At 23.4% G+C, this 25,844-nt stretch overlaps 1 protein-coding gene across 5 annotated transcripts; it reads right to left on the bottom strand.

Annotated features, from left to right (window-relative positions):
- Positions 1–2,679: 2,679 nt before the first annotated feature.
- LOC126905177 (transcriptional regulator ATRX homolog) lies at positions 2,680–25,844 on the bottom strand. Of its 5 annotated transcripts, XM_050684652.1 has the most exons (29): positions 25,735–25,844; positions 25,528–25,606; positions 25,274–25,395; positions 25,108–25,212; positions 24,454–24,587; positions 22,213–22,670; positions 21,879–22,123; positions 21,689–21,762; positions 20,523–20,737; positions 20,344–20,466; positions 19,712–19,860; positions 17,665–17,801; positions 16,192–16,365; positions 16,051–16,123; positions 15,450–15,572; positions 15,223–15,354; positions 14,877–14,993; positions 13,583–13,743; positions 13,206–13,498; positions 12,955–13,130; positions 12,679–12,894; positions 12,215–12,302; positions 10,852–11,026; positions 6,889–7,086; positions 5,013–5,190; positions 4,187–4,354; positions 3,888–4,122; positions 3,164–3,237; positions 2,680–2,840 (listed from the first exon to the last, which is right to left on the bottom strand). In XM_050684652.1, exons 2-29 carry the CDS (start codon positions 25,583–25,585, stop codon positions 2,766–2,768), a joined length of 4,476 nt encoding a protein of 1,491 aa, XP_050540609.1. In that variant the 5' UTR covers positions 25,586–25,606; positions 25,735–25,844; the 3' UTR covers positions 2,680–2,765. The 5 variants fall into 5 exon arrangements, with proteins under 5 accessions (XP_050540609.1, XP_050540610.1, XP_050540612.1 ...); XM_050684653.1 differs by lacking the exon at positions 25,735–25,844 and having other exon boundaries at positions 19,712–19,857; positions 25,528–25,710; XM_050684655.1 differs by lacking the exon at positions 25,735–25,844 and having other exon boundaries at positions 21,879–22,057; positions 25,528–25,710.

Raw genomic sequence — 25,844 nt, 5'->3', positions numbered from 1 at the left:
TAGAAAAAAAATTACAATAATCCGTTATTTGATATTTAATGGTTGATTTTATAGAAAAAAATCTTGTAGTTGATATTTATAACAATATTAAAATAAATCAGAATTGAAATTTTGTTTTTCATTGTTCCAATTGTTGACACATTTTTTTTCCAAAATCCATGAATAAAAGTTTACTTTTTGGAGTTCCTTTTGTGTAAAATGTTTAACTTTTAAGCGTTTTTAAGAATCCTAAGATTCTTTGTTGAATTTTATAGTTTTTCTTACTAGACATTAATATATTAACTTAAGACAGATGACAAAGATGATCGGGTATTTTTATCCTTAAACACTCCTTGGGCTCACTTATGACTAGGTATAGAAGTGATAATAACATCAAATATTGTTTACAACCAGACATTTTCGTAGATTGGTAATTTTGTATTATAACAGTTTTGACTAACTCTAAACCTAACCTGTTATATAAAGCTTTTTTTTCTAACACATTTTTAATATGAATAATCCAGTACAGTCAGTACTCAACATAGAAGACTTCAGTATAGATTTATATTAAACTAGTTATTATGCTGATACCTACAAGTTTTGTTATAATAATTTGGAAAAACAAACTATTTATTTATTAAAAAATTTCATATCGTCTTACGACTTAAATTCTTCGATCAACTAGAATTAAAAATCTAATAGTTGTACCTTTTTTATTTTATAGGCGATACTACAAATATACATTTTCATATTAATAAAAAGAAAAGTAAAAAATTTTATGCAGAGTGATTGATTCAATATTGGATACTAGATTTTTCCTAAGATTAAAATAAAGTTGAAAAATTTTTTTAGCTTTGTTGAGTAGTATTTATATCTTAATTTATAAATGAGCAAATATTTTTCAGGACCAACCTTTATCCCTTATAAGAGTTTAAATTTTTTCTTTTGTTAAGTATTCATAAAATTATCTTAAACGTTAGAAAATGGTCTAATTAAGAAAATTATTGATTATTAACACTATTTTGAACCAGTAGTTTCATGAGCTATGAATATTTTTGAATAGATGGCGTTAAGACAGAAAAATGTGTAATGATAACAAAACATAACCTACAATTTGGAACATTGAAAGTAATCGACAGTTTAATATAATGCCTGGAGGCGAAGCAAGGGTATTGTTATTTTTATTACTAGACATTTTTCTTGGCACTAAATATAGAAGTGATTATAACTTCAAAAATTGTTATTAACCAGTCATTTTCTTAGTGTAATAATTTCCTATTTTATGGGCTTATCAAATACGTATGTTAAAAATAAAAGTGGTAAAGTTAACTCTCCTAAAACATAAGTGATGGTCCTAAAAATATTTAATCACTTATAAATAAAAAAAAAACAGCGCAGGGGGGTCGCGGCACGGTGGTGACGTAGCATAGTTGGATCAAGTATAATGATACCTGACAGTGATTAAAATCACCATCATAAAAAACGCTTCGATACATTAATTTTAATTAAAATTGGTGGATTATTCCAAAAGCTACGTGATCTGCTAGTTCCCTATTAATATCCTGATTAAGATTAAGTATGTCAAATGATAGATGTATAAAAATACGACTTCTCATGAAAAAATTGTGTTGATCCATACACTTAATAACTATACAACTTTACTTTATAAATATACAACTTTCAATAAGTTATAGCATTATAAAGATAAAAATGTAAAAAATAAAATCGAAAATTTTCATACAAAAATAGCATTTGGTAGCCATTTTCACCATGAAGACAAGTCCAGAGGTCAATTTTTTTTTTCCATTATAAAGTACATTACATTAGATTTAATTTAAGATATATATAAAAGTGTCAGACTATCCGGAACACTTTCAAAAGTTAAGTTGAAAAAGTTCTACTTTCTATATGCATTTTTTAGATTTGAACTCCCCTCGTATATAGGGAAATGGTCCGATTTCAAAAAAAAGTATGTCGAATGATAGATGTATATAAAAAATTTTCATGAAAAAATTATATTGATCCATACATTTTTCGAAAAGTTAAAATGTAAAATACAAAATCGAGAATTTTCACACAAAAATAGCATTTGGTAGCCATTTTCATTGTGAAGACAAAATAAAGTCGCAATTTTTTTCATTTGATAAAGTATATTACATTATCTTTAATATAATATATATATAAAAGTGTCAGACCTTTAGTAACACTTCCAAAAGTTAATTTTCTGTCAAAAAGTTGTCATTTTAAATCTCCTCTGTAGGCAGGTAAAGGATTAGATTTATAAAATAAATATACCAAATGATAGGTAAAGACATCAAGCATATATAAAAAAAATTAGCGATTTTTAAATTTGTAATTTTTTTGGAGGTTTCCCCCATTTACTGAGAACGAGGGAAATTTTTTCAATTTTTGAGGGTAATGTCTTCGACTAGATACAGCGTGTGATCTTTTGACGTATCGTTAAAAGAAATCGGTTTGGTGAGAGCTGAAAAAAAGTGGTATCACAAAAAAAAAAAAAAAAAAAAAAAAAAAAAAAAAACACACCATAGTAAAACCAATACCTCATCAGCTTCGCATCGAAGCTAAAATCAATAATACTAAAAATTATTATTTTAAGAGAAATTTAGTGGATAACAATGAGTCAATCATTTTGCACATATCCATATACAAATCTTTGATCCTAAAAAATATAATAATATATTGATTTAAAATTATTTTATTAGATGAAGAAAAAAACAAACTTTTATAAAATAGAATAATAATACAAAACACAATGAATTAACAAATTATTGAAAATTATTTTTTGCTGATTTAACTTGATTTAACATTTCATTCAATTGTATTAGGCTAGCTTGTGGAAACTAAACAGAACATGCAACAAAATAAATATTATAATAGAAATATAATTAATATTAAATTACATTGATATATTAAAAAATATATATTTCAAAACTAGAGTTTGAATTTAAGGATATTTTCAAAATTTTAAATTATTAGTTACAGAATTTGTAGAATTTTATCAAATGTGTCCAGATTTAAAATTATATATGTTGTGTAATTACGTGCTGAAGTAAAAAAATCATTAACTACAGATTAATATTAAAATGTTTAAACGTCGGTGAAATTAATGTTTCTATAATGTGAGATCTTAACTGTATTGTTTTTTTTAAAGTTAGATACTTACTAAAGACTTTAATGAATTAAATAACTGTTCATCTTCTCTAGAAGTCTGTATATGTGTTGCTCTAACTTGTGTTCCTGAATTAATGTTTAATTAAACAGTCCATTAATTAATTGAACATTCAAATATTATTGAGTTTTATGTCTTTTAAGTTTTTATCTTAATCACAGAAAAGTAACAGACTTTTTTTAAAAATAAGTCAACAGGAGAAATTAAAAAATATGTATATTATACATTTATATATATATATATATATATATTTGTTTGTTTTTTATTGTAGCAACCTTAACTGATTAGATCATTGGCTAAATAATATTTACAATGATCAAATTCAATTTTGTACTTAATTTATATTGAATTGATAAATTTTAAGGTTTTCATCAAGTTTGATTTCCTAAATTGTCTTGTAGAATGATATTCAGTTTGAAGTTGTTCTTTTCAGTATCATATTTTTGGCATTTCAATATAATATGTTTGACTAAGTTATTAATATATTTGCTTTTAACATTAAATGATTTTTTTTTTTTATACTTTAAGTAAAAGGATCCTTAGCCATGGTCTTATGATTATATTGAAAATATCCTTGATCTATGACAAATAATTACTTTAAGTTTACAGTCCCCCAACAGTAATTAAGTCCTAACCAAATCATAAGCTAAACGACAATTTTCATTACATGCATTAAAAAAATTTTTTGTGCCCATTAATTAAAAATAAAAATACCCACGGTTTTGGTAATGTTGGTTTTGCCCTTGTATATCAAAAACAGAGTTTTGAAATCCAAAAGAATTTTGAAATTGTAGGTTGATCCCTTGTCTTTCATTTTCATATTCGGCCCATGCAGCTTCTTGATCATTCTGATCTAGTTCTTCTGCTTCATTATTTTGCAATAATGAATCATGTTCCAAAACATTTATTATAATATCTTTATAACCATAAATTAAATTTTGCATTAAGCGATCCTATAATAAAAATTAATTTATTTAAAAACAGCATTAGAATAATTTCAAAAAATGTTCATAATACTTTGGGAAAAATTTGTGTTTTAGGTTTACTAGTACATGGATCAAATTCATATAGTTCATCTTGATCTTTTGCATTGAAATGTCTATCAATTTGATGTTCATCAACAACTCTGAAAGCCATAGATAATTTTGAAATTTGACGATTATACATTTTTTCTTCCATAGTTCCCTAAAAACATGACAACACCTCTTTAAAATATAATACAGTAATAAAGTATACCTAGCTAATTAATGTATGTAATCTACGAGAAAAAACTAATATCTTCCATTAGTACACTTTTTTAAATTTTAGCCAGATTTTTTTAAGTTAGTAAATTTTTATGCTTAATAAAAATGTATGTATCATTGTTTTATCGACATTATTGAAGTTTAAATCTGTTATATTAAAGAACTTTACTAAAAAGGTCCAAATATCTAATTTAAAATTATTTGTAGTCTTAATCGGTATATTTACTAAAAATTAATTATCATTAATAATGATAATAAAACAATTGATTTTTAAAATAAGATAGTATTTTAATATTTAATTATACCTTATCATAACTGATTACTAAAATACAAACATTTTGTTTTAGTTAATAATCCTTCCTAAATAGGTTTAGTTTTATAACTAAACCTTCCTAAACCATTGCATCAGATTGAATATTTTATATAATAAAATATGCTAGCTCTCCTTTAGATGAAGTAAAATAGCATTTACATTATTAAGTAAGAATTGTAACTGACCCAAATCAATATGCTAGACCTGTCAAAGGATAGTAAGTGCCCTTTGCTATCCTTGTGTATAAATCTATATATTTCATAAATATTATTATATATTTTAGCACCTCTGAAACTAATCTATACACATAACATGGCTTGGTTTGTCCGAATCTGAATACACGAAATATACTTTGCACATTTAATGATGGATTCCAAGTAACATCAAATATTATGACTCTGTTAGCAGCAACTAAGTTTATTCCCAAATTAAATGCTCTTGTAGATAACAGTAAAAGACGTAATCTAAAAGTAAACAAAATTTTGTAGTTTAAACTTCATCACAGAAATTAAATAGCTCTATTTTATCACATAACATAAGTTTTGATTTAAAAAAAAAAATAACTAAAATTATTAAAATCAAATTTTTTTTTTTTGATTATATATTTTAATGATTATTTTTTATTTCCATAAGCCAACAGAAGATACCAAACTTTTTTTTTTGTATTCTACATAATTATAGGGTCAATAATATGAGAATAGGGAGTTATAAATTTGATTATATTCTGGTGAACTTCTAAGTTTATTATCAAATTATTATTATATAGTTTATTATCATATTATAAAATAAATTTAGTATTTTAGCTTCTATACAAAGATAAAAAAGTATTCATTTTGCTATAGTATGTTTTTTATTGTATGTTCTCACTTTTCTTCAGTAATAACAAAAAAACCTGAGTTATATCATGTTGAAGACATTACTGACATTGAGTAATCTGTTAAACTTAACCGAATCATCTAAAATTTTGCCAAACTTATTTTTTAACCTTATAATAAAAAATATTTAGAAAAAAAAATTAACAATTTTTTTTTAATTATTTGGCTTAAATAATAAACAATTTTTTTACAGAAATTGCCAAAATAATTTTTAGCTCTTTTATTTGCCAAAAATTTTGATGGGTTGATAACAACTTTAGGATAAGTAATTATTATTTTACAAGCATTTAAATATATAGAGTGAAATGCACATACACCATTACATCACAAATGATAAAAAAACTATTTTACATAAAAAAGTTTAATTTTGTGAATAAAATAACGAAATATTAGATTTAACCGAATTTCTTTATCATCAGTTTTTTGTTGATTGAAAAATATAAATACATTTTTTATTATTCTAAATAATGATTGTTTAAAAATTATAAGTTTAGTACAGTTGGATCCAATATAGTGGCTGGCTTCTAGGAATTCTTTTATAGATTAGTATTTATTAATATCTAACAGTGATTAAAATTACTGCCTTTAAATGCTTCAATACATATTATGCTTAAAAAATTAAAAAAAAAGGAATCAATATTTTTATAATTACATGACTTTTTATATAAGAGGCTAAATACTCAAAAACATTTCTTTTTTTTAATCATATATTACATTAAACAAGCTTTTATTTGAAATAATTTAAAATGATTCAAGTATTTCATTACTATGCAAAAACTACAAAATCAACAATATTTATCAAAAATTGTATAATTCTTAGCTTAAAAAGCCTGAATACTCCTAAAAATCGATATTTCAGGAAGTTTTATTGTTATTATCTTAAATTACATTTTATTAGCTTCATAAAATGCAGGTTTTTTTGAAACATAAAACATTAAAAAAAAAAAATGTTTATATGATTTATAAGCTCCCACAGTACATTGATTAATAGTTGGATTTTCAAAAAAAAGTAAGGCTAGGAAAATGTTTGCAGTATTATCAAAAATATGTTTGCAATAACCCATTTGGTTTTCTAAAAATTAGATAGTTTAGTTTGATCTATTTTAGTTTATTTTGAAAATCAAAATTTTTGACATAACTACATAAATTTAAAATATTCAAATTTTTTATAAATAAATATTAATAATATAATAAAATTATTTAGTTCCCTTTTAAAATTAAATCTAATTCTATAGGAGTTGTTTTTCACTAAGTCATATCTTTAAACAGAATGTTTTAATATTGTACCTAGTATTGGAAATATCATTAAATTTTTGGCAACATTCTTCTCTAATTTTGACTGAGACATTTCCGTCAACTCTAAAAAAATCTTCCCCTTGAATCCACGAGTTTCCATAAGGACCAGCTTGATCATGAATATCTTCAGTATTTTCCAAAAATTCTTGAATTAAATCAAGAGTATACAAAGACTCACTGAATAACAATCTATATTTGTACACAAATATCATGTTAAAATTGAATAAAAAAATTTCAACATGCTTTGTTTAATACTATGAACAAATTGAATATAAATATTATTAAGCAATAAATATTGCTTCATTGAACCAATGTAAGAATAATATAGGTAGGCGCAGATCAGACAATTGTTTGAAGGTCATTTATCAACAAGAGTCTAGGATATATAATAGAATTATTGTGCAATTAAATACATAAATTTTGTTCTATAATAATTTATTATTATTAAAATTTTGTTTTTTTTTTATTCAATTTAAGTGTAAAAATAATGCAAGTATATTGTTAACATAGTCTTCACTAAAGTATGTGAGGAAAATATTTCCAAAACTAATCATATACAAAATCAAATATCCTATCATCTACAAGTAAATTTCAGACTAGACCCTGAATCAAGAAACCTACTAAACTTCCTAAAGACAACCTTATTTAATGAAACCAAAACATATTATAACAAAACTTTTGTCAATATTGTAAATAACAAAATATATTAACTGTGAACCAATAGCCTAATATCTTAGTTATATTCTTTTTCTTTTTTTTTTCTCACCTTAATCCCAACTACTTGGGGTTTGGCTACCCTTATTCTAAACTTCCACTTAAATTAATCTCTCACATCATTACATACACATCAGCCATCCTCATATCAAATTCAATAACATCCCTCTATCTCTTTTTTGGTCTTCCTCTAACTCTTCTTCCTTTGACGTTTGTTTCAATAACAGTTCTTACAGTTTCTGGTTCCTTTCTTCTCATAATATGACCAAACCATTTAAGTCTATCTTCTCTCATCTCCACGATTGACATTACACCTTTACTCCCTTTTATATTTTCGTTCTATATTTTATTTTCTCTAATCATACTACTTATATATATATACAGTCCACGACAAAAAGATAAAGGCACAACATTTAATCAAATAAAATTCTATATTTATACATATATGGATTCTATGTACTACCAAACTTCAGGTTATACCCAAATGATAGCAATCTTATATTATTTCTTGATCATAAATTAATAAATGAAGTCTTATCGATGAATTTATTAGATTTTGTTGCGACAAAATTATAAAGGCAGTCAGTTTCGTTGCGTATATAGTAATTGTATGATTAAATTATCTTTATATAATACTTGTAATATACGTAATATAACCTAAATTTATATACTGTATTAACATAATTTGTGTAGTATTTTTATTATTTATGTAATTTATTATGGGAAAAGCAAAACCATTATCTATGGAAGAATGAGGGGAAATTACGGCATATAAGGAATGCGGTCTTTCAAATCGGGAAATATCGCATAGATTGAAAAGGAGTTCTACAGTGATAGATAATTTTGTAAAACTTGGCCAAAACTATAATTCCAAGAAGTCTACAGGTCGACCGCAAGTATTAACTGATCGTGAAAAAAGAGCAATTTTAAGAGTTGCATCGAATTCTGCTTTGTCTGCACGTGGTATTCTCAATCAATGTAGTGTGAAAACTAGTATTCGTAACGTACAAAGGCTATTAAAAAGCACACCGACACTCATCCGAAAAAAACTATTACGAAAACCACCATTAAATGAACGTAATAAACAAGTAAGATTAGACTTTTCAAGAAACAAAATGAATTGGTCAAAAAGATGGAGAAAAGTAGTTTTTTCAGATGAAAAAAAATTTAACTTGGATGGACCTGATGGATTTTCATATTACTATCATGATTTAAGAAAAGATGAACGTATAATTTAAAAACGTCAAATGGGAGGAGGATCTGCAATGATTTGGTGTGCAATTGGTTATAAAGGACGAAGTGAAGTTGTTTTTTTAGATGGTAGAATAAATGCTTTGAAGTATAAAGATCTCCTTAACACCCAAAAGTCATGTTTTCAGAAAATAGGTGGAAGAAATTTTATATTTCAGCAGGATAATGCGCCAATTCATACTGCTCGAATCATAAAATTATGTTTTGAAACAAATTCTATACCAATATTAGATTGGCCTGCACGATCTCCAGATCTAAATATTATTGAAAATGTTTGGGGGCCACTCGCCAATGAAGTTAATAAAGATGCCAAACAATATTCATCAGTTCGTGAGTTAAAAAAATCAATTTTAGATGCTTGGGCACTAATTTCCCAAAACATCATAAAAAAACTTTATGACACCATTCCCAATAGAATTTTTGTAAATATTCGTGCTAATAGAGGTTCAACTAAATATTAATACAATAAAAAAATTAATAAATGTAATAAATTTTGTAATATAAAATAGTTTGTTTATATATAAATATTTGCCTTTATAATTTTGTCGTAACAAAATCTAATAAATTCATCGATAAGACTTCATTTATTAATTTATGATCAAGAAATAATATAAGATTGCTATCATTTGGGTATAACCTGAAGTTTGGTAGTACATAGAATCCATATATGTATAAATATAGAATTTTATTTGATTAAATGTTGTGCCTTTATCTTTTTGTCGTGGACTGTAAGTATTCTCATCTCTGCTACACCTATTCTCTACTACATTCTCTAGTTAACCACTCAACACTCTGAACTATACATCATAACTGGTCTCACTATAGTCTTATAGAACTTACCTTTTAGTCTTATTGGAATTCTATTGGAAACTGAATAATATCAGCAAACAACATGCACCATGACTCATAAGCTTTATTCCTCTATAATTTCTACACTTCTGTATATCTCCTTTGCTTTTAAATATCGGCACCACAATACAATTCTTCTATTCTTTTGGAATTCCTTCTAAAGGGATTATATTAAAGAGATCCTTTAACCATCTTATGCAAACACCGCTTAATATCTTCCATATTTCTGCTAGCATTTCATCTGGTCCTACTGCTTTATTCTTTTTCATTGATATCACAGCTTTCCATATCTCTTTCTCACTAATTAAATCTACCAGTTCCTTGTTCCATGAGATATCCTCTAATGATGTCTTTCTTGGATACTTCTCATTCTATTTTTCAAAATTTCTACCTTTTTTTCACATCATCATTACTCAATAATACCTTCTTATCAACATTATTTATTTATTTATTCCATTTATTTATTTAACACATTTTCCTCGAAAATTAATTTTACGACTATAATTCTGTCACTAGCTACTTCTACTATTTTACTTTTCATCTCCTCATTCATTTTATCCCTAAACCATTCTTTGTATTTGACTTACCTGAGTATATTATTTTATAACCCTCACCAATTTCCCTCTCTTTCACTTAGTTATCTTTCTTCCTTATACATGAATTTAGCCTGGAGTTGAGTGATGATGTCCCTACACTGTTGGCACTACAAGCATTGAGTAGACCTCTACACATGACTGGTGAAACAGATACTGTACAATTTGTCCAGCTGGTATTAAACACTTTATTATTTCTATTTGGTTGGGTTGGGTTGGGTTGATTCTACAAATCATGTATGTCCCTCTAAACATTCCACACCATTCTTTAAATTTTTTCCTCTTTCAATTCCATCATCTAATCCTCCATTCTCCTTTTGTATTATTTTTGTTTTCTGCCTTAGTTTTATTATGAAAAAAATAAAATTGATATTTAAAATAGTACTAACATAAAAAAATGAAAATAATTTTTTTTTTTTGTTCTGTAGTAACATTTTGTGTTATTTAATTTTACGAGATTTAAAATTAAACAAAATAGATAATGAGTTTACTATTTGTTTTTTTATGTTGTTTAATTTTGTAAGTAATTTTAAAAATTAATTCTTACACTTTATCTCCTATTTCTTCACACTCTTTCAGTATTGCAAACATCATAATAAATTTTGAAAATGGATGTACAGAATTAAGCATACTTCTTTTTGGTATTAAAGGTTTCCACCAGTTAGGATCTAAATCTGTGCCTCTTGTTTTATTCAATTCTAAAACTGAAAGAAGTTTCTCACCTATAAAATAATGAAAAAAAAAATCAATACAAACAAAATCCTTAGAAATTTGTACAAATCAGTTATAAAATAACAATTAAATATTTGTAAATACAATATCAATAAACCATATTTTGTAAAAGAGAAAAGAAGTAAAATTAATATAACTATAATATTAATATACTCAAATGCTTTATAATTATTAAAAAATACATTCTCAACCAGTATCATAATTTAAGGGCTTTCAATCAATTTTCAATCTGAAAATCAGCTAGTATTTCATACCTCCTCCCCACTTCTTAATAATTTATAATCTATGAGACTGCAAATAAATCATAAATAAAATTTACTCAAGATTTATATAGAATTCAAACTTAAATGATACACAAGAATTAATTAGTTATAATTAGCATTTTATTACAATATAGTTTAGTAGAATATATCAATAGAGATTGGGAAAAAATGTCTAAGTAAGTAATTTGTAAAAATGAATTTATATCTTACATTATTAAAAAAAAAAATTATGTCTGTATTGGTGAAACAATGTCAGTCAGAGAAAAATTATATCATAATATTATAGTCACTTTATGATAGTTTTACCAATATAACAGAATAAAGTTTTTGAATCATGTAAAATATACATTCATTTATATAAATTATTTATTTAGATTTCATTATAACATATTCAATTAATAATAAATTTCAGAAGTTTGAATAGGACTGATCATAAAATATATCAATAGACAGCATAGATCAATGGAACTTCATAAATTAATTAGCTTGATTTTTAATTTTATCATAATTTAAATTAATAAAAAAAAAAAAATGAATTGGTTTAAAGAACTGTGATCAAATATTGGTAAATATTTTACAAATGTTAATTATATGGAAATATTTTTATTTTAATGTAGATCCTATTTATAAATACATTAAAGATTTACTGTTTAAATAACATAATTATTATTTTGCAATAAAATTATTCAGAAAAATATTGCAATTGATAAAAATGCATTTCAAAAAACTATACATCGTCAAAATGATTTAAAAATATTTCTGTAATATTAAATATGCTTCAATTATCTTTAATGTAACTTTGTTTTTCTTTCTTAATCAAACATTGTTATATAAAAAATAATTTAATAAAAATAAGTTGATAAATTGAGTTTTATTAAGTAAATTAAATTTTATAAACTAAATCCTAGCACTAACCTGCATTTTCCTCTATTCCTTCTTCTAAATCACTTTTATCTGATTCATCATTCAAAAATTGAGCTTCCAGTTCTTTATATTTTTGTTTCTAAAAAATAATTTAAATTAATCAACTTTTAAAACATATACACATGTAAAAAATTTGTCAGTTAACTTTTAACTCAATAACTGAAGTAGTATTAATTTAGTATTTTATGGGTCTGAAACCAATGACACTCAGAAATTTTGTTTGGGGGTTCAGATAGCTTTAAGAACATTGAGTAGTAAGGAGTTTAAACCTCTACTACTCCCCATAAGATCAATAGGTAGAGAAAAATTATTTTAGCAAAGCTTTCACATTTTAAGGATGCCTTTCGTAAAAATGTCACAATTTAAACTATGTACCTTATTCAATTAGGGTTTCACTTCAATATTTTTCCTCACATCTAAAAGTTAAAAATAGATTAAATAGATAGTATTCTTACTTCAATTTTTTTCTTTACATTCATGACATGGATTGATAGTAGTTTTGGATGAGTCCATATCAACTTAAGAATAAAAAAATTTGTAAATAAATCAGGTTGTCTATGATTATCCAAAAAGTGTTTGTATAATTTGATTTGTAGTTCTGATAGTTTTAAATAAATAACATATTCATGTTTAGGAGGCAAAAAAGGTGTAAGAACACTATAGTCAAATCTCTAAAAATTATAAAATATTTCACATAATAAATTTAAAAAATGTTTAAAAAATAACTTTACTTGTATAATTCCTTTTAAAATTTTATGTAACACATGTGATCTTCGTTTCATTAATTTTACATCATGAAGTGTAGAATCTGAATATTGTCCATTGGTTATAGGATTTATAAAACGATTAGTAAATTCTTTCATTGTTCCTAATATATTAGGGAATACAAATTCAACCATACAATAATCTATAATCATATAATATATTTATAAGTATTGTTATCAGAATTTAAGTTATTTAATATGAAGTAGAAAATAACTACACTCTTTTAGGTTATTTTGCATTGGAGTTCCCGTTAAAACAATTCTTCGACGAGTTTTCAATTTTTTAAATGATTTTGAAAGTAAAGATTCATGGTTTTTTAATAAATGACCTTCGTCACAGATTATTAAATCAGGACCTGGATCTAGAAGTCCACTTATAATAGATGGATATTTTTTTTCGACATCTTTAAAATTAACAATAGATCTAAACATGTTATAACTTGCAATTAGAACTCCATAACCGTTAGTCCACTCTTGTATTGCATTAGCTCTACTGATGTAAGTTTTGGAACTAAAAAAAAAAATAAAGTTATAATAATGTTAATATTAATCAAAGTTACATTTTTTTTTAATGATTATAATAGTTTTTTCTTACTCGGCTAAATTAATAATTGGTATACTTCTCCCAGGAATATCTTGTAGCCATTTATCAAATTCTCTAATCCAATTTTCAAGTGTACAATGTGGAGCAATAATCAATACTGTCTTAATGCCAATTTCCGAATGTGAAAATAATGTATGTATTAACGTTATTATCTAAAGTATATTTTTGAAAATTTAGTATTTTGATTATCATACACAAATTATTTAAATATTAACAATTTATATGTTTTACATTTTTCACAAATAATTATCTTGTTCAAGAAAAAAATTGTTTATTTTTATATTTATATTATTTTACAATAAATTATACTAGATATAATTTTTAGCTTCGATGCGAAGCACAGAAGGTATTGGTATTACTATGAAGTGTTTTTTTTTTGTGTCTGTTACCACTTTTTATCAGCTCTCACCGAACCAATTTCTTTCAATGATACTTCAAAAGATCACACATTGTATCTAATCGAAGACATTACATTCAAAAATTTGAAAAAATTTCCCTCGTTCCCCGTAAATAACGGAAATCTCCAACAAAAAATACAAATATAAAAATCGCTAATTTTCGACATTTTATTCACTTAAAACTGCCATAACTTTTTTAAAAATAACCAAATCAATAAAAAAAATTTTTATAGATGCATGATGTCTTAACCTTTCATTTGGTATATTTTTTTTTATAAATCTGACTCTTTACCTGCCCACATGGGGATTCAAAATGACAACTTTTTCAACTTAACTTTTGAAAGTATTCCAGAAAGTCTGAAACTTTTACATATATTTTAAATTAAAGATAATGTAATATATTTTATCATGAAAAAAAAATTCCGACTTTATTTTGTCTTCATAATGAAAATGGCTACCAAATGCTATTTTTGTGTGAAAATTCTCAATTTTGTATTTTAAATTTTTAACTTATTGAAAAATGTATGGATCAATACAATTTTTTCATGAGAAGTCGTATTTTTATACATCTATCATTTGACATACTTAATCTTAATCAGGGTATAAATAAGGAAATAGCAGATCATGTAGCTTTTGGAATAATCCAATAATTTTTTAAAATTAAACACTATCTAAAGATTTGTATCGAACGTTTTTATGATAGTGATTTTAATCACTGTCAGATATCATTATACTCTATTCAACTATGAAACGTCATCAATGTGCCGCGACCCCCCTGTGCTGGGTTTTTTTTATCTATTTAACTTCTTTTATGATATTAATTTGTGCTATTTAAATATCAACCTATCAAAATAAAATATAACTATGAGAATTATAAAAAGTCTTACTTGCAATGTTTTACCCAAGCCCATACAATGAGCAATTATACATCCTGATCCTGGGTGATTTTTGGCATGGTCCAATGTTTCAAATACAGATTGCCATAAAAATTTAACACCTTTAATCTATAACACATTTTTGTATCATGCATTTTATAAACTTGATTTTGAAATTAAAAATTAATACTTGATAAATTTTTAACTAATATAACAATTAAAAGTTATGATAGAGTAAGTTGTAAAAAAGATATATCAATTAACTATCAAAATAGTGTAAAAGAATCTTTCTGTATTTAATTTTAATTTTCTTAGCTCAATCATATTTAAATTATATTGTGTAATTTTAATTATTTACTTGGTGAGGTTTTAAACATTTTACAAAGTTTGGATGTACAGTAACAAGTTCTTTTTTATTAACTGGATCAAAATCTAAAATCAGATTATCACAAGTTCCTGTTAGCAAAGGCATTTCAAATGTTTCATTGTACTAAAAACATAAAAACAAATAATATTATTTTATATATTGTGTTTCTTTAAAACAAGAGTATAGAAAAATTTAATAAATACACAAAAAACACATACAAGTTTTTGCCGTTCTTCAATTCTCTTTTTTCTCAAATCTTCTTCTATTAAGGCATTTTTAGTTGACTCACTTAGATCATTTGATTTAATTATTGAACGTATTTCTTTTCGCTTTTTTTTTTGCTTTCAGAATTGAAAAAAAAATATATATAATATATTATATAAATTAAGTTGTATTTTTAATTATTTTAATATAAGAAACCTTATTTAAAAATATATATATATAAATAACTTTTTATCATTAATTCGCAAAAATAATTAAGTACTTTTATAATTACTTAAATTAAAGCATTAGCCTAATTTCAATAAAATTAAAAAAATCATGCTTAACATCATACAAAATAATACAATTGAACAGTTTTATAAAACTTATGTGATAATATTATAACACAAATTTTAAAAATAACATTCAATATTATTATGGCAAAATTATTTTAATCATTTTAAACATTTTTAGATAAATTGAAATATAAAATATTTTAAAACTTTTTTACTAATTTAATTTTATCATAGTTAGTTCCTGTATCATTTTAAAATCAGCTTATGATTATTCATAAAATTATTACGAAAAGCAACTTAAAGAACTTATTTAAATACTTACAGAAAGAAATAAAGTTGTATTACTATCAGAAGTAGAATCTTCACTAGTATCTGAATCATTATCTTTTATCAAACTTTAATAAAATAATTTTATTAATTATTTAAATTAAAATAAATAAACATAATCCTTGAAATAACTTACTTATTTTTAGGTTTTATACGTAAAATAATAGGTGAATTACTTCTACTACTTTTATCAGAATTAAATTCACTGGAACTGTGACTAAATGAATTCTTTTTTATCCTGCGACGTTTTTTAGGCGATGGTTTAAAATATTTTGATGATGAATCTGAATCATTAGAGTAACCATTATTTCTAAAAATAAAAAAATTGAAAATAAATATTTTACATACTTTGTTAAAGTACTAAATAAAATTCTTCATTGAAAATAATTTAAACTAACTATTTTACAATTTAATTAGCTTTATAAATTAGTAAATAAATAAAAATTTTAAAAGTTAAATTACTATGTATTTTAGCACTTTTAATTTTTAATTTAATTAGATGAGCAAATTGTAAAATATAAATATAATTGTCTGTTGACTTTTTTTTATTTATTGAAAAAATAAAATGACTTTAAAAATCAATAATAAGTATATATATACATATAGTGATTGTTTAACAATGTCTTACACAATATCTATAAAATTATTAAACAAAATGTACTTATTTCTTTTCAAAAATTAACAATATTTATCATATTATAATTATAATAAATAGTATTAGCTTCCTTTTATTAACTTAATATATTGTATTTACTTTAGTTTGTTTTAAATGAAAATATTAATATTTATGCAGCATAAAACTAATTATTAAAATTACCAGTTTATGTTCTGTTTAGTTTCCCAATAAGCTAACCTGATACAGTCCCAACTGTACTGATTTATTCATGTTGAAAAAATGTGTTAGAAAAAAAGAGTTTTATATAAGTGAGGTTAGGTTTAGAGTTTGCCAATACTTGCCAACTAATGGGCCTGGCTGTGTTTTAGAATGGTTGGGCCCAGTTGAATCTTGTAATTAAAACCCATGCAAAACATTAAGACACTACAATGTCTTAAAAGAAAAATTAAACTTTGTTTAACAATTTTAAAGGTATTGCGTGAGACATAGTAATAAAATAACTTGTATTTTATTATACTTATAATTGTCTAGACTAAAATTTTTCAAAAATATAATTCATACATTTGTTTTTGTAAATAAAATTCAAAAACACTAATTTCACTTCAGGAAATAATGGGTATTTATGCCTAACTATTATTTTTTATGAAAATATTCTAAAAATTACAAAAAATTATTCTTATTCTTTCATTTATGAAAAAGTTATGGCAGTTTTAAGAAAAAAAAATGTAAAAATGTTAAAGTTAACAGATTTTAAAAATTTGTAATTTTTTTTTTGGAGATTTTCCTCATTTATAAGGAACGAAGGAAAATTTTTCTATTTTTAAGGGAAATGTCTTTAACTAGATACAATTTGTGATCTTTTGAAGTATCATTAAAAGAAATTGGTCGGGTGAAAGCTGAGACAAAGTGATGACAGACATTAAAAAAAATACATCATAGTAAAATTAATACCTTCTCATCAAAGCTAAAATTGAATAAATAAATAATTCATACCTTTTTCTTCCATTATTAATTTTTTCAGTATCTGTGTTGCTATCACTTTCAGTTGTTAATGAAATATTAATGGGGGAACAAGGTTTGAATTTACGTATTTTATTAAGTTCTTCATTGGTGGATGATGAACTTGATTCCTGATAAAATAGTAAAAGTTCTTACTTTTTAAATACTTTTATGAACAAATATAATAATATATTTTGAATATTAATTTAAATGTACCAAATAATTTACAGATTGTATAAATGTCATAACCATAAAAAATGCATTTGTTTATCAAAAAAAAAAAAAAAATTGGAGATATAATTGTAGAAATAATAATTAATAATTGTATAATATGTATTATTTATAAGTAAAATCATCAATAAAATAAAAACACACTTAGCTTAGATTATAATTTTAAATATATTTAAAATAATAAATATTTTACTGTATAAATATAAAGATAAATTTCTATTTTTTACCGTTTTTTTTTTTATTGTAGTTATTTTCTTAAAAAAAGAAATAAGGCTTTTTAAAGTTTTATAACAAACAACTACTATAATTTAAAATTCTGAAAAAAATAATATATTTTTGAATACATATAACAAATAATTGACCAAAGTTTCAAGATGGTGTTCTTAATATTAAAGGAGATATTGTTATTCAAATTAAAGAAAGTAGTGTATATGAGTAAAAAAATTTTATTTTTCATACATCAACTTTTCAAATTTTTTTTATACTCATTAAAAAATATTCTATTTGAAACACATAATTTAATAATATAAAAATAATATACTAGTAATTATAAGTATGAAAAGTTGCAATATTTTTAGTTATTTTAATAAATAACAAATATATAAGTGTACATTTTTTTTTAAATTGTTTATGTTTAAACAAATTTTACACTATAGCTTTAAAACATACACTCTAAATTAAATTAAAATAATTTAAAAAATTATATAACCATCACCAATCATTCACCAAATGATCTTCATACGTAGTTAAATATTGTGTATAAATTTCAAAACTAATAACAAATTTTTCATAATGGTTCTGTTGAGTAATCGGTTAACAAAATAAAGTTATATACTTGGCACTGTTAATGACGAGTTTGAATGACTTTAATTTGACAATTATTAATTTTTTTTAATAACTTTAAAATTATTATATTAAACCATGGACTTCACAAGAGGGAGTAATAAACTTGTATTAACTTTAAATGTAATTTATATGAGAATTGTATAAACATTTAAGTTTGAAAGTTGAAGTCAAACTGTTTATTCAGGGTATTATGATTATAAATAGGACACAATTAATAATAAAAAAAATGAGTGATGGGCATTTTCAAATATTTTAAACTATCGATTAACTATTCGAATTGTGTTTATACCACCAAATATTTTATTTTTAGCATAAACTATAAAATATTTTAAAAACTATTCGAATAGACTATGAAATATTTTCTAAACTATTCAAATATATTGTGTAACTATCGAATATTTTTACTATTTGAATAGTTTTTGATTGACTATCTAATAGTTTGATAGTTACTATTCGATATTTCCCATCACTAGTAATTACCTCATTTATCAATAAAAAAAAAAATTGTATTGATTCATACATTTTTCAAAAAGTTTTAAGTGAATAAAATGTCGAAAATTAGCGATTTTTATATTTGTATTTTTTTTTGGAGATTTCCCCCATTTATGGGGAACGAAGGAAATTGTTTCAATTTTTGAGGGTAATGTCTTCGACTAGATACAATTTGTGATCTTTTAAGGTTTTCTTGAAAGAAATCAGTTTGGTGAGAGCTAAGAAAAAGTGGTAACAGACACAAAAAAACACATCATAGTAAAATTAATACCTTCTCAGCTTCGCATTGAAGCTAAAAAATGAATTTATATTAGAAATATTACATTAATCTAATGTTTTTGTTAATCTAGGAATGCTCTCACTAATTATTTGCCAAATTGCTTAAAGTATACTGTATTATAAATATTTCCACTTAAAAGTGTAAAATTATCAAGTAAAAAAAAAAATTAACATTAAAATATTTTTTACTTACATCTTTATCATAAATTTCTGAGTTTTCTGGTGAAACATTTAATTTACTTTCTATATTTTTATTTCGTTCTTTATTAAGGTAGTGTTCAACTCCATGTCTTTTAAATTCATTAATACATGATTCTACAACATCTAGTATACAACTATCTTCTAACAAAAAATTAAACAATATTTTATACATGTCCAACTAAAAATTATTTTATAAAAAATTACAATTAATATTTAAAATATGTTTTACATTATAAGTACACAACACTTATGACTAGAATGATTTTGGTTTACTTTGTTCAAATGAACAATTAACAATGATAATATTTTAAGAATATTATCTAATAAGTATGACCTAATGTTGGGAATTGGTGATGTTTACATCAAATGTATAATGTAAATCTTGTTAAAAAAGTGATATGTATCGAGATTAGAATTAACTACTGAACGCATATTATCAATGAATCTTACCATTTGACTTATGATTTACATATTTTTACAAATTTTTTAGGTAGAAACAACTTATTTTTTATAAATATATATATTATTTATTATGGATAGTTAAATTTTACCAATTATAAGCTTCAATACAAAAAAAATTTAGAGGCTTCAATTTTTAAGAAATATAAATGTATATTCCATTACCACTTTCATTATCACTCATTTCTTCGTCAATTTTAGGAATTTCAATTGTATTTTTTACTTCAGAAAAAATATTACGGATAGGACTTAGCATATGTTCTTCTTGGCTGTTTAAAGATTCATCTCCTAAAAATTTAGATAAATTATATAATTAGAAAATTAATAATATTTATTAAACATACCAATTTCTGTGTCTTGAATATCATTTATTATATCTTCCATCAATTTTTGGCTATCATTAGTTTGACTGTTTTGCCTCTTTAATGAATCCTTATCATCAAAGGATGATTTTCTTATGTTAGAGTTTACAGAGTTGACAGAACAATCCGATTCATTTGAGTTATTTTCTATATTTTTGACGACTTTGCTTCTTTCAATACTTGTTAAACGTGTAAGCCTAGGTAAAAAGTTATTTAAAAAATTTGTTTAAATTAATAAGGATGGAATTTAAAAATGGCAACTATCAAGTGGATTAATGGTGAAATCGATAGCTGTGGAATCATAGAAAAAATAATGTGAGCGAGTAAAACGAAAGAGACTATTTACAAATGACATTATTTCTCCAGAAAGAAAATTATGTAAAAAAGATAAATATATATATATGGTTAGCAAGGCTAGACTAACAGAGAGTATGGAGGATGGATATAGAACACACAAGTATACAGAATAATCCGTGAGTCATAAACTATTTGATTACTCGTCAAATAATAATCATTTTGAGAATTTTTTCTTTTTTACAGTAACATATATTTCATGAGTTTTCCACTATTAATTATGTTTTTTGTATATCCTTTATGCATTATAGAGGTATCAACTTTTATAATGGAAACATATATTTTTAATTCATAACGTTTGAGTTTATTATAAAACTTTGTTCATTTATTATAATAATTAAAATTTTTTATTCATTTAGTATATTTATAGGTATACACTGTTAATAGTCATGAGTTCTGTCATTTACTACCAGACTATTTACTGATGTGCGACAGTAACTGTCAACTATTGTTTTACCAATTAACAGTGTATTCATATAACTATACTCAAAAAATCAAAATTTAAACTATTTTATTAAATAAACAAAGTTTTATAAAAAATTCAAATGTCAAAAATAAAAAAAATACTTTTATTGATTTATCAATTTAAAAATGTTTCCATAAAAAAAAAATTGATACCTGTATTACACATAAGATATCAACTAAAAATAGTGAATAAATCAAGAATTATATGTAGCTGAAAAATTCAAAAAGAAATTCTTAATATAATTATTATTTGTTGAGTAACCAAGTAGTTAATGATTCACTTTAAATTATATACAATATTTAATATAATCACTAAAATTTATTCTTACTTATCATATTCTTTATCATCTGAATTTTCACAAATTAATACACATGAACTTTTTGAGAAATTTTCTTTTTTATTCTGAAAAAAATAATATAAAAATATTCAAATATTATTAAAGTCTATGAAAAATAGACAAAGTGGTCCCTTATTAACACTTAATAATGAATGTACTTATTATATTTGAATGATCTTACTTGTATAATTTTAGTACTGGTCTTAATTTGGAAACTTTTCTCATCCTCCTCACTAGAGAGATTTTCATCAAACATATTTAATGGATGACATGGGTCTCTATCTTCATCAGAGTTATCATCACAAGATTGATTTTTTTTTTTTTTTAAAACTTTTTCTAATAAAACATCATCAAGTCGTTCTATAACAACAAAAACATCCCTACTTTTATCCTGATTCTCATTCTCCTGTAGAGAAGCATTTGTGTCTAAATTATTATTAGAGGTTATTAATTTACTTATTAAATTACAGTCAATAATATTAAATTTTATACTATATTATTAATAGAATAGATACCATTTTCTTGTATTGCATGTTCATTTTCTACAGAAATATTTGTTATGCTTTTTTTTCTACTCGGAGTTTTATTTACTGTATTATCAATATTTTCCTCAACCGGTTTTAATATAGACTTGATAATAGATAGTACCATGGGATTAAAGTGAGTTTTTATATTATATATTTTTTTAACATTGTTCAATGTGGAAAATGCATTTTCCAATACTTTTTCACATGTGTGAATAAAATTATTTAAGTGTTCTTCATGAGACTCGGTACTATCATTAAATTGATTTTCCAATTCCAATAAAGTTTCATTTATGACTAATTTGAATGAATCACTTAAATGTTCTAAACAAATAATATCTTTAATATTATTTATATTTTTAGAACTAGTTTTAGCTTCATTAATTAAGTATTTTCTAACAAGTTGTTCATCTTCAGTTTCATTAACTATTAGTCCGCGAGATAAATGTCTGTAATATAAATATATAAATAAATAAATATATATACATATTAAATATTGGTGATTGGTTTATCAAAAACCACTAATTACTTTAAAAATAAATTTAGTATTGAAAAAAAATTTTTTTTTGCTTTTTTTAGTTGCATATATTTGTTGATTAATCAGCTATTAATTAATTTTTAAAACCATTCCTAATAATTAATAGGAGTGACAAGTTATTTTTTTCAAATGGCAATGTACATAATTCACTAGTTTATAAAATAGAAAATAATCTAATTAAGAAAATGACTGCTCGATAACAATTTTTGTACCAGTAATTCAGAAGTTATTAACAACATAAAATATAGATTGTAGATTGAGTGCTGCTATTTTTACGACTAATCATTTTTCAGTCATACTCTTCCTCCCACCTAGGTATGCATATTAAAATAACTTTTGAAATACTGATTTTGTTAACAAACTGAAAATCTGTTATTGACCAGATTTTTTCTAAATTATTAAATTTATAATATAAATAATTAAATTATTTTCTATTTTATAAACTAGTTAATTATGTTAATTAATGATACCATTCATTTTTTTTACTAATTATCATACCATATAAATGTATGAAAATTATAATAATAAGGCACATTAGAGTAATACTTATCATTATAATATAATGATAAATATTATTTTAAGATATTATCTTGAAATAATAGTAATAGTTGTAACTTAAATTAATGTTGGTAAATGTCTATTCTTATTGTTTTACCAGGCACAAATTAGCTTTTAGTAGTGAATCGTTGGGTAGTAGTATAATATAATAGTCATATTCACTACACATGTAAGTAATTATGAAAAATTTAATCAAATCTTTCAAGCTTTCTAGAATAGTGTACCTTTTTTTTAAAATGTTCCATATAAAAAATTAATTGAATTTTTTATTAAGCATTTTTAACACATTGAGAATGGAGAACTTGCAAAATACATAATAAATTACGTGCTCCGTCTTCAAAGTGTTAATAAACAAGTAGTAATTGATATTACAATACATGTAATAACTATAGATTGTTAATATCTTATTTTTTAACCAAATTTTCAGGACATTGGCATTTTCCTTCAATACTCAAGATCAATAATTCCTGAAAATTGTTTGTTTCACTATATTTGTTTAATAATTTAAATATCCATGTATACATTTGATTATTTATTTAACTATGGTCCTTAAAAGTTTCTTATATTTTTAAATGTTCATAGTAAATTAGGAGTATCATTTTCAATATGCAAGGTTATATACTTCCGTACCCATAAATAATTTTTAGCCTCTAAAGCTGTGGATGATTTCTTCCCATTGCATCCAATAACTTCTTATCAATTCCACCATGCAAAATTTAACTTAGAAACTATTCATAAACTTTCATATGCTTCTAATTTTCTAACAAGTTTTCCGTGCATATTTTTGGTATTAATTTTGACAAAAAATATCATGTACTAAAGGATATTTTTTACAATAAACTGTAGCATAAGTTAACTGACCTGAACCTTATAGAAAACGTTATTGCTACTCAGATAAAAGTATATACCATATTATTCACATATTTTTACTAATAACAATCATTAAGAGATTTAAGTAATGTAAATAAGGTCACATTGATTTGATTGTAATACCTAAATCTGAAAATTTAACACTTCCTATTCAAAAAATTACATGAAATAATGCTTTAAAGAGGGAGGAGAGTTTTAATATTTTCTGTTGCTTCAAATTCCTCAATAAGTAACTAATTTAAAAAAATCATTGCATAAATACTTACAATTGAGAAGAAAACACTTTCAATGCAATAACAGTCTTAGCTCTATTACTCCATAAAGTTTGTGGAGCACAGTTAAAACATTTAATTAAACAATTTTTATCATTTTTTGGAAGTTTATGATTTTTTGCACAACGCTAAAAAAATAATAAGGTTAAAGCAAAAATAAATTATTATACAATTGAAATAATATTATATATATATTGGTACCTAAGAATTTATGTGCATGCTACTAATAATTCTTATTAATTAGAATATAAAATGTTAATGATTTTTAAATACTAAAAACTTTATTTGTAAGAAATATTTTATTTAATTAATTAATCTAAAAATCATTTTATTTAAAAAAGTATAGCCTGCTTAAATAGAATAAAGTGGGGTAAATGCAAATAAATGGGATAATTGTAAATTATTTTTTTCTCTTAGAATATATAGTAAATTTTATTTTAGATTGAAAAATTTTGTTATGTGTTATATTAAAAGTAAGTTTAAAATAAAAACTTGTGCATTTATCTAAAAAAATGTATTGACAATTATTCAAATAGTTTACACTTATCTCACTTCATTCTATAATATTATAAAATTATAATTTTTTTTTTTGTTAATTCTACAAATTATTAATATAAAAATTAATAAAATTTGACTTTTTATAATTACATAACAAACATTGAGACCACATAAAGAACAACATGATAGACCATCATTTGACTGACATAAAATACAACAATATTCATTTCCTTCACACAATTTATAGAAACAGTTCTGAAAAAAAAATCATACAGTTAATATACAATCAGGCAAAATAATTATAGACAAATCTTACATAACAACAAAGAGTTAAAAAAGTTTTATGGACGAATATCATTTTTTTCACAATAATTTCATTTTTTAAACTGGTAGTGCATATTGTACATGTCATTTCATTTCTCCAAACACATAAAATATCTGTAACAAATATTAATCACTTTGTATTTATTAAATGATTACATTTGAAATTTCCAACAAAGGCAATAAAATAAACAAATAGAACAAGTTTGGAAATTCAATTCCATAGAACACATATTAATATGAAAATACCTGAATAATTTGTGGAGCGAAATTCTATTTCTTTTTTATCAGGATATACAGTGTTCATTGTAATTTCGAATTAGAATATCTAACAAGTAATTCTTATATGAAAATATTTTTAAAAGTACTTAATTTAAATTTTAATAATAATAGAATAATAATGAAAATATACTCCATCTAACTGCAACAGTTAAATAGCACTATAAATTACTTAACTGAAATAGAAAGTTCAGATTTAATGTATATCAAAATATTGCAAAATTAAAATATGAAATTATAAACAATAACATTCGTTAATATGAAATGATATCGATATTAAAAAAATA

Source organism: Daktulosphaira vitifoliae, unplaced genomic scaffold (assembly GCF_025091365.1).
Source record: "Daktulosphaira vitifoliae isolate Bord-2020 unplaced genomic scaffold, ASM2509136v1 Scaffold_4, whole genome shotgun sequence".
Classification (NCBI taxonomy): Eukaryota; Metazoa; Arthropoda; class Insecta; order Hemiptera; family Phylloxeridae; genus Daktulosphaira; species Daktulosphaira vitifoliae.
This window is presented reverse-complemented; position numbering and strand designations above follow the sequence as displayed.

Coding starts and splice junctions, on each gene's coding strand:
- LOC126905177 (XM_050684652.1), bottom strand. CDS start 25,585: ATGAACACTGTATATCCTGATAAAAAAGAAATAGAATTTCGCTCCACA. Junction 15,355..15,449: donor TTGAAGAACGGCAAAAACTT/GTATGTGTTTTT, acceptor TTATGTTTTTAG/TACAATGAAACATTTGAAAT. Junction 13,744..14,876: donor GCTTGGGTAAAACATTGCAA/GTAAGACTTTTT, acceptor AATATACTTTAG/ATAATAACGTTAATACATAC.